The sequence below is a fragment of the Mytilus californianus genome, unplaced genomic scaffold, assembly GCF_021869535.1.
Source record: "Mytilus californianus isolate M0D057914Y unplaced genomic scaffold, xbMytCali1.0.p SCAF_40, whole genome shotgun sequence".
In the NCBI taxonomy this organism is placed as follows: domain Eukaryota; kingdom Metazoa; phylum Mollusca; class Bivalvia; order Mytilida; family Mytilidae; genus Mytilus; species Mytilus californianus.
In genome coordinates, this window is record NW_026262691.1 from 1,855,751 (window position 1) to 1,863,511 (window position 7,761).

A 7,761-nucleotide genomic window follows, 5' to 3' on the forward strand; every position below is an offset into this window, starting at 1 on the left:
TTTACTTTGGTTACCGCTGGTAACCTCACACAGATTTTGACTTGCAATGGTTAGCTGTGGTCATCATAAACATATATTTAATTAGGTTATATCCTGTCACCTTTCACATATATTGGTAACCTTCGGTCATCATACACACATATATTGAATTTGGTTACCTCTGGTCACCTTATTGATCTTGGTTACTTCTGGACAAATAAACATGCAAATAATGACTTCTGTTACTCTGACACTCTTTTCCGTGACCATTGGTCACCTTAAACATATATTGAATTTGGTTACCTCTGGTCACCTTTTGACTTTTGTTACTTCTGACCACATATTCGTGCAAATATTGACTTCTGTTAAACCTGACCACTCTTCACAGATATAGACATTTGTTACCTCTGGTCACCTTACAAAGCTATTGACCATGGTCATCTATGGTAACCTTACACAGATAATGACTATCAATCGTTAGCCCTGGATATCCTAAACATAAATATAAATATGTTATATCCTGTCACCTTTCACAGATATTTAAAATTGTATCCTTTGGCCACCTTACACAGATGCTGAATTGGGTTACCTCTGGTCACCTTATTGGCCTCGGTTACTTCTTGCCAATTGTTATCTCTGGTCACTCTTTTCCGTTTCCATTGGTCATCATACACAGATATTGATTTTGTAACTGCTCTTGACCTCAGACAAATATTTACTTTGGTTACATCTGGTCACCTTACACAGACATTGAAATTTGTTACCTCTGTTCTATTTCAGCAGATATTTATTGTGGTTTCCTCTGGTCACATTCTTAAGCCATGCAAATATTGACTGCTGTTACATCGGTCACCTTACAAAGACATTTCCATTGGTTTCGTACGGTTATCTGATACAGATATTGAATTCCACTAGTGTACTCTGGTCATCAGACACAGATTTGTGGAAAGAAAACAAATTGTAATTTTCAAATATTGACTTCTGTAACCACTTGTTCCGTTACCATTTTTCATCATAACAGATATTGATGTAAGACAGATATTTACTTTGGTTACCTCTGGTAATCTTACACAGATATTAAGTTTGGTTACCTACTGTCACGATATTGACTTTGGTTACCTATGATAACCTAAAACAGATTTTAACTTTCAATGGTTAGCACGGGTCCTCCTAGAAAGAAATTCCATTTGGTCAGATATTGGCCTGTTTTAGGTTACCTGAAACAGATATTGACTTTGGTTTTTTCTGGTCATATTCAAATGCAGATATTGACTTTGCTTACCTCTAATCAACTTGCACAGATAAAGACGTTGTTATCTCTGGTCACCTTACACATATATTGACTGTGGTTACCTATGATAACCTTACACATATATTGACTGTGATTACCTATGATAACCTTACACAGATTTTAACTTTGAATGGTAAGCACTGGTCATCCTAGAAAGAAATTCCATTTGGTCAGATATTGGCACGTGTAAGGTTACCTTAAATAGATATTGTTTCTTGTCATAAACACATGCATATATTTACTACGCTTACCTCTGATAAACTTGCACAGATATTGACTTCATATACCTCTGGTCACCATACAAAGACAGATATAGACTTGGGTTACCTCTGGTAACCTTACACAGACATTGACTTGGGAAACTCAGGTCAGCATACTCATGCATATATGGATTGTGGTTTCCTATGATCATCTAAACAAATATAAACATTAGTTACGATACTTGTGGTCACCTTACAACTATATTGACCTGTGATAGGTTACCTGAATGAAATATTGACTTTGGTTGTTCCTTGTCATGTACACATACATACATTGACTACGCTTACCTCTGGTCACCTTAAAAATATATTGGTCTGTGTTAGGTTTCTTAACTTAATCAGATATTGACTTGGTTGTTTTTCGTCATATACACATCCAGATATTGACCATACTTACCTCTGGTCATCCTGTACAGTCATTGACTGCATGTACCGATGGACACCATACAAATACAGATATGGACTTTGGTTACCTCTGGTTACCTTACCCAGGCATTGACGTGTGGTTACCTCATACAAATATTGAGTTCCACTTGTGTGCTCTGGTCATCAGACACAGAAATTTTCTGTCAAGTCGAAGAAATTGTAATTTGCATATTGTGGGAAGATAATATGTACATACCAATTAATGTAAGGCATTGAATATCATTCATAATTCATACGAGATAGTTAAATTTGGATGACAATAATAATATATTTCTTATCTAATTAGATAAAGTTTATTAAAAACGGAACTGCATTATATAGCTATGCTGATGACAATAACAATACATTCAGAGGAATAATGTTCAAAACAGTGATAGATTTTATGAACAAAGTAGTAAAACTCTTGTTTTTCTTGTGTTACGCTTATCATTCTGTACCATACTCTTATCTTCACAGGTTCAAGTGAACTTACTGAATGGAACGACATTTCATCGTTTGAGGAGTTCAGGCTTGCTAGTACGTACATTCAATAAATTTTCAAATCATTTAACATTAGGTTACTTTTATCACCAACATGCATAAATCTGTATTAAGTCCTCAAATATGAATATGACAATATACAGAACACCCTGATCAACTGCGATTGTTAAATTACAAAATATATTGTTCTCTTCCTTGACTGTATTGTACTTTTAGTACATCTCACTTTTGATGATGAATGACTCTAAACTCTGAAGTGACGAACTGGTAACCCATTTTAGGCGAAAAGTTCTTTATAGTATTCGCTTTATAAATTTTATATATTTTTCACATCTGACCAAAAACTCTTTCCTTAATTCATTTAATTAATAAGGCCGTCAAAAACATAATTTCAATAATTTTATTACTCTCATCTTTACGGATACATGATTTGTTCTACAATTTTTTAAGACATAAGACCAGTCAGAAGTAGATTACAGTCATTGAAAACTAATAAGACTAGTAAACGTTTGATTCATATGGTAGATGGGGATGAGATAACTGCTAGGGTACAAGGACCTGAAAAGATGTCATTGCATCAAGTTGGGGATTACCTGAGCATCGGCAAGTCAAACACAACCCACCAAACCAGAAAAGAGCTGGCTAGATTGGTGAACTTGGTACCACAACCGACAAACACAGAGCCAGCCGTGACATCTGCTTGGTCAATGTTAACAAACGGTAGGACTTTATTAATTACATTTGCATCTAAATTCTGAATGTTTTGATGGCTAAATCACAGACAATGTTTTTAATAGGTACAAATGAAAATGTAAACCCGAGATTGGTGAGCTCGTGTTTCCATCAAGCCATTTATATAGGAAAAGTAAAGTATGTTATTAGATATGTGAACCATGATCTGTCCAGTATCTTTTGTCAATAGAAATTGACATATTTTATTCAATGATATCCAACCAACTTATATTGATTATATTTTGGCACCACTTACTTCCACAGCGGTACAGTTTCCGACTATATATGTTGGTAACTGGTTTTTGTCACACCATATGTGACAAACAAACTAAAAGAATCAAATGGCCTAACTTTCAACACACGATACTATAATAATTATTGACACATCAAAAACACCTAACAAAACTATGACAATTAAATTACTTAAAGTAAAGGAAACAGGTTATTTGATGTATATTTATCCATAACACTGTATATCAATCCTGGCTTTAATGGGAGTCCAAATAACCTAAGCATTCATGTTCGAGTTTCGGATCCCCTGGTATATTACTGTTTAATTAATTATCTGTTATCTGACTTGGTCTTCCTACCACTTTTTATTCGTTTAGACTTGTTTTAAGTAATAAGAGCATAGATTACAGATGTTTAATTACGCCTTACTATATATCTATGTGCTTAACAGCAAGACAGGATCACATCTGTGTCTGATTTCATTTTCAGGAGATGTTGAATATCAAATACAGTCCATCAACAATATTACGGAGGCCCTTGTTGACAAGGAGAAAACAAAAAAAGCTGTATTAAAAAAAATGAAAGGAACAGCTGCACAAAAAAAGGATAACATTGAAAAAACTAAGTAAGTGTTGTTCAAGTCCTTACATTGTGTGAATGATTCTTTAATGGCAGTTTACCAACTCATTTTCTTGACATCTTTTATTAGCGTCCTATGAAGACTTAATAGAAAATACATACATAGATTGAATAATTTTGAAAATATACAAGTGTATAATACAATCAGAAACTTTAAATTTACTCTTGAAGTACACAAAATATGTATAAACCTTAAACATTTGTGTTAATGTTGGATGAACTACTCTGTTTTAATTCTAGAAAAACTGTATCCAAGGTTTTGTATTCATTTATCTACTACATGAATAACTTATTATATTCATTTGTTTACAAAAAATCCAACAACACATAAACCATTCTTGGAAAGTCTCATCAGATACAATTTAAATGCACACTAGTTTTTAAATTGAAACAACCTAGCCCCGACCTTAATACACATTATTGGAATAACAAAATAGAATAATTTGACCCAAAAGTATTGATGTCCAAATTACTTTATTACATTGGCCCAACCATTAACCTAGCACTATCTTATTGATTGTGGTTACGTTTACCATTGATATTCTTATTTTATTTTCCAAACTATTAAAAAAAACAGAATTTTATTTATGACATCATGTATGCACTTAGTACCCAAATATTGAAATCTTTTCGACATTTAGAAAGTTTAAATAATAGTAAATAAGATAAAAAGCTTCTTTATTATTTTCAGCAAAATAATGTAGTTTAAAGCCACTTCTTCTTTCGTATTATTACATACTCTTTAAGTCTTTTCTTCAATAGGATTTCATTATTCTTAAGCTTATTAAAACTAAATTAAAATGGTGTTTATTATATAAAATTCTTTAAAGTTAAAGAGGTGTCTTCTACTTATACAAATACCTTATTGCTGTCTTCATTATTTTGCAGAGAAATAATTGGCCACGTTATACAAGAACTAAACAAAACTAAAGTGAACCAAGCCATGCACGGGAAAGTTTTCGAAGGATTCTGGAAGACAATTGAGACAATGCTGCCAGGTAGTGATTAAATTAAGACATCACAATTTTTATCATATCTTTGAAAATATTTGTTCATTTGTGTCTAAAATGGAGCTACTTTTGAACGCCAGATGCGCGTTTCTTCTATAAAAGTCTCGTCAGTGACCCTCATATAAAAAAAAAAAAATGAAAAGGTCAAACTAAAAACTAAGTGGAAGAATATTAAGGACCCTTATTCCAAAACGTTTTGTTAAAATAATGCGAAGATGATCTATTACTGGTGTCGAACTTCCTTTATTTTTCGAAAAATTCAAAGTTTTCTTTGAAGGATACACTAACATCTGACATTTTTCTGAACAAAAAATAATATGATATAAATAATTCAAATAATTTGTTGATCGAGTTCTACCTTCCAGTATGCATCCCCTCCGCTGATGAATTTACTTGAGAGTTTGGTCATTTTGTTTCAACAGAGTCTAAAAGTCTTTAAAAGTATGTTCTAGTATCCAAACTGTTCACTGAAATGGTTTCAGAATGGATCTGTAAATTTAGAACTGTCATCATCATTTAGCTTACGGCCTTTTTTTCTCCAGATTGTACAGTCATGGTCATCTTTAGAAATTTTGGATTTTCTGTTTGCAAATACTGGTTGATGTTTTCGTTTTCTTGTAAATTAACAAAGAATTGATGCCCTTAATTAGGGCTAATAAAATTGTTTTCTTTCTTTTATTCTGTCGTGGTCTTCAATTTGTCATTATGAACATACAAGTTTTTTTCATCAATTGTTCGTTTAACAGCCTGATTTGTCGTTTCTTTGCCTTTTATATCTTGTTGTCTTGATTCGTTTTCAATTGATATATATGGAGGTGGAACTACTATTTTTGCTACCATAACACAAACACATGTGATGCCATGGCTGATTGCAAAACACAAACAACTAAAAGATTTAGTATACACAACATGCACAACTAATATTGTCCGCATTACGATACAACTTCTACTTGGCTGTTATATTCATCCTAAAAATACTGTTCACTATTAACCACATGCATTGCCTGCGTTCTACACTCCCCCGTAATGTTTATATTCTTTTGAGCAACAATCATCTGTGCTAAGTGTACATGCCTACACATTCCTGAAAGATAATTGATCATGAACTGTGTAAGAAATAAATATATTTTTTGTCTTAATATTATACCAAATGAACATAATTATAACACAAGGTTAGCGTCTGTTTTGAAAACAAAACATACAAACTTGTAAATGAAATAATTAAAACCTAGTAACAAAAGTTTACAATTATAAAAAATAACGACACAGAAATAAAGAGCTATAGGTCAGCGTACGGCCTTCACAATGAGCAAATCCCATTCCGCATAGTCTGCTATAAAGGCCCCAAAATCACAAATGTGAAAACATTCAAACGAGAAAACAAACGGCCTAATTAATGTACAAAAAAATGAACGAAAAACAAATATGTAACACAGCAGCAAACGACAACCATTGAATTACAGGCTCCTGACTTGGGACAGGGACATACATACAGAATATGGCGGGGTTAAATATGTTAGCGGGATCCCAACCCTCTCCATAACCAGGGACAGTGGTGTAACAGTACAAAATAAGAACGAATATAGCTTTGGCACACAAGTATTTTTGTGTGTGAAAAACAAAAATGTATGTGCTTCATATCGCTATCCAGTAACTAAGAATGTTCAATTAATTCATTTAACTACTTCATACTGTAAATACATGGTAATCCTTCATTATATTGCAAGAAATCGTAAAAATGGTGCAAATAAAAAGAATAAAAACAGGTTTACGATAATTGATGAAGACAATGCTGAAGGAAATTGTTTTTTGAATCTTGTAAGACTGTGTGATTTTTTGATGATTTATGACTGACAAAATGTAGATTCATAACACTTTTTCACAAATTGTAATCTCAATTCTCAATTCAAGAAATCATCGACGAAAGTATACTTACTGAAGTGGTATCAAAAAGATTTTTATAAATATAAAAAAAAACACCTACCTGTATTGTAGAAGCTTGACAGCTGCACATTACATTGACAATATCAACATTGTAAAATGTCCCAGAATCTGTCTGTGAGGGAACAATGCCACACTGTTGATGAGATCCATTGGACAGCTTTTTCTAGTACTGCTTTGAGCATATACTGTGCTGTCTGCTTAGTTTTTTCTTCTCTTTGTCCTCTCATATTTTTTAGGCGACCATTCTTTGCAAGTTCGTCAAGATATCTTTAATAATAAATAATATATTTGTTACAATACTTTGTCTTAGTCTTTAATATGTTTTCATCTAAAATAGAATTATTCCTTATAATTTCAGATGATTGATCTCGAGTAACTACTATGGTATGCTCAACTAACTACTTTGGTATGCTTTACTGATAAAGGACACAATAATCCGGTGGTGCCTTTATATAGAACTATAGACTATATAAATATATGTAGATATTGAAAGTTATTTTGACACTTGCAAGACAATGACCAGAATATTGTTTTAATATTGATTTGTTTTCTTTAATAAATATACAGCGTTTTAACCAGTTGGCATTCATTATTTTTGTAAACTAATGTAATGCCCTAGATTTAAAACCCTGGTTAGCATGGATACCCTAGTACCATAGTACTAAGATGCTAGATGGTCCATCTATTGAAACATCCTTGGTATAATTAGTCTTTATGATGTAGTAAGATAGTAATATGATATTATATGGTCTATCTATTAAATGATGCT

General features: G+C 32.5%; 1 protein-coding gene across 1 annotated transcript; it reads left to right on the forward strand.

Annotated features, from left to right (window-relative positions):
• Nucleotides 1-2,417: 2,417 nt before the first annotated feature.
• LOC127699772 (uncharacterized) lies at nt 2,418-7,525 on the forward strand. Its single transcript, XM_052203128.1, has 5 exons — nt 2,418-2,472; nt 2,887-3,156; nt 3,889-4,024; nt 4,927-5,036; nt 7,351-7,525. The coding sequence occupies exons 2-5, from the start codon at nt 2,955-2,957 to the stop codon at nt 7,356-7,358; spliced, it is 456 nt and encodes a 151-aa protein (XP_052059088.1). The 5' UTR covers nt 2,418-2,472; nt 2,887-2,954; the 3' UTR covers nt 7,359-7,525.
• The last annotated feature ends 236 nt before the right edge of the window (nt 7,526-7,761 follow it).

Bases quoted from the DNA above. Each gene is read 5' to 3' on its own strand.
- LOC127699772 (XM_052203128.1), top strand. From the start codon at position 2,955: ATGGTAGATGGGGATGAGATAACTGCTAGGGTACAAGGACCTGAAAAG. The intron at 3,157-3,888 runs GTAGGACTTTAT...TTTCATTTTCAG, and splicing joins TTGGTCAATGTTAACAAACG to GAGATGTTGAATATCAAATA. The intron at 4,025-4,926 runs GTAAGTGTTGTT...ATTATTTTGCAG, and splicing joins GATAACATTGAAAAAACTAA to AGAAATAATTGGCCACGTTA.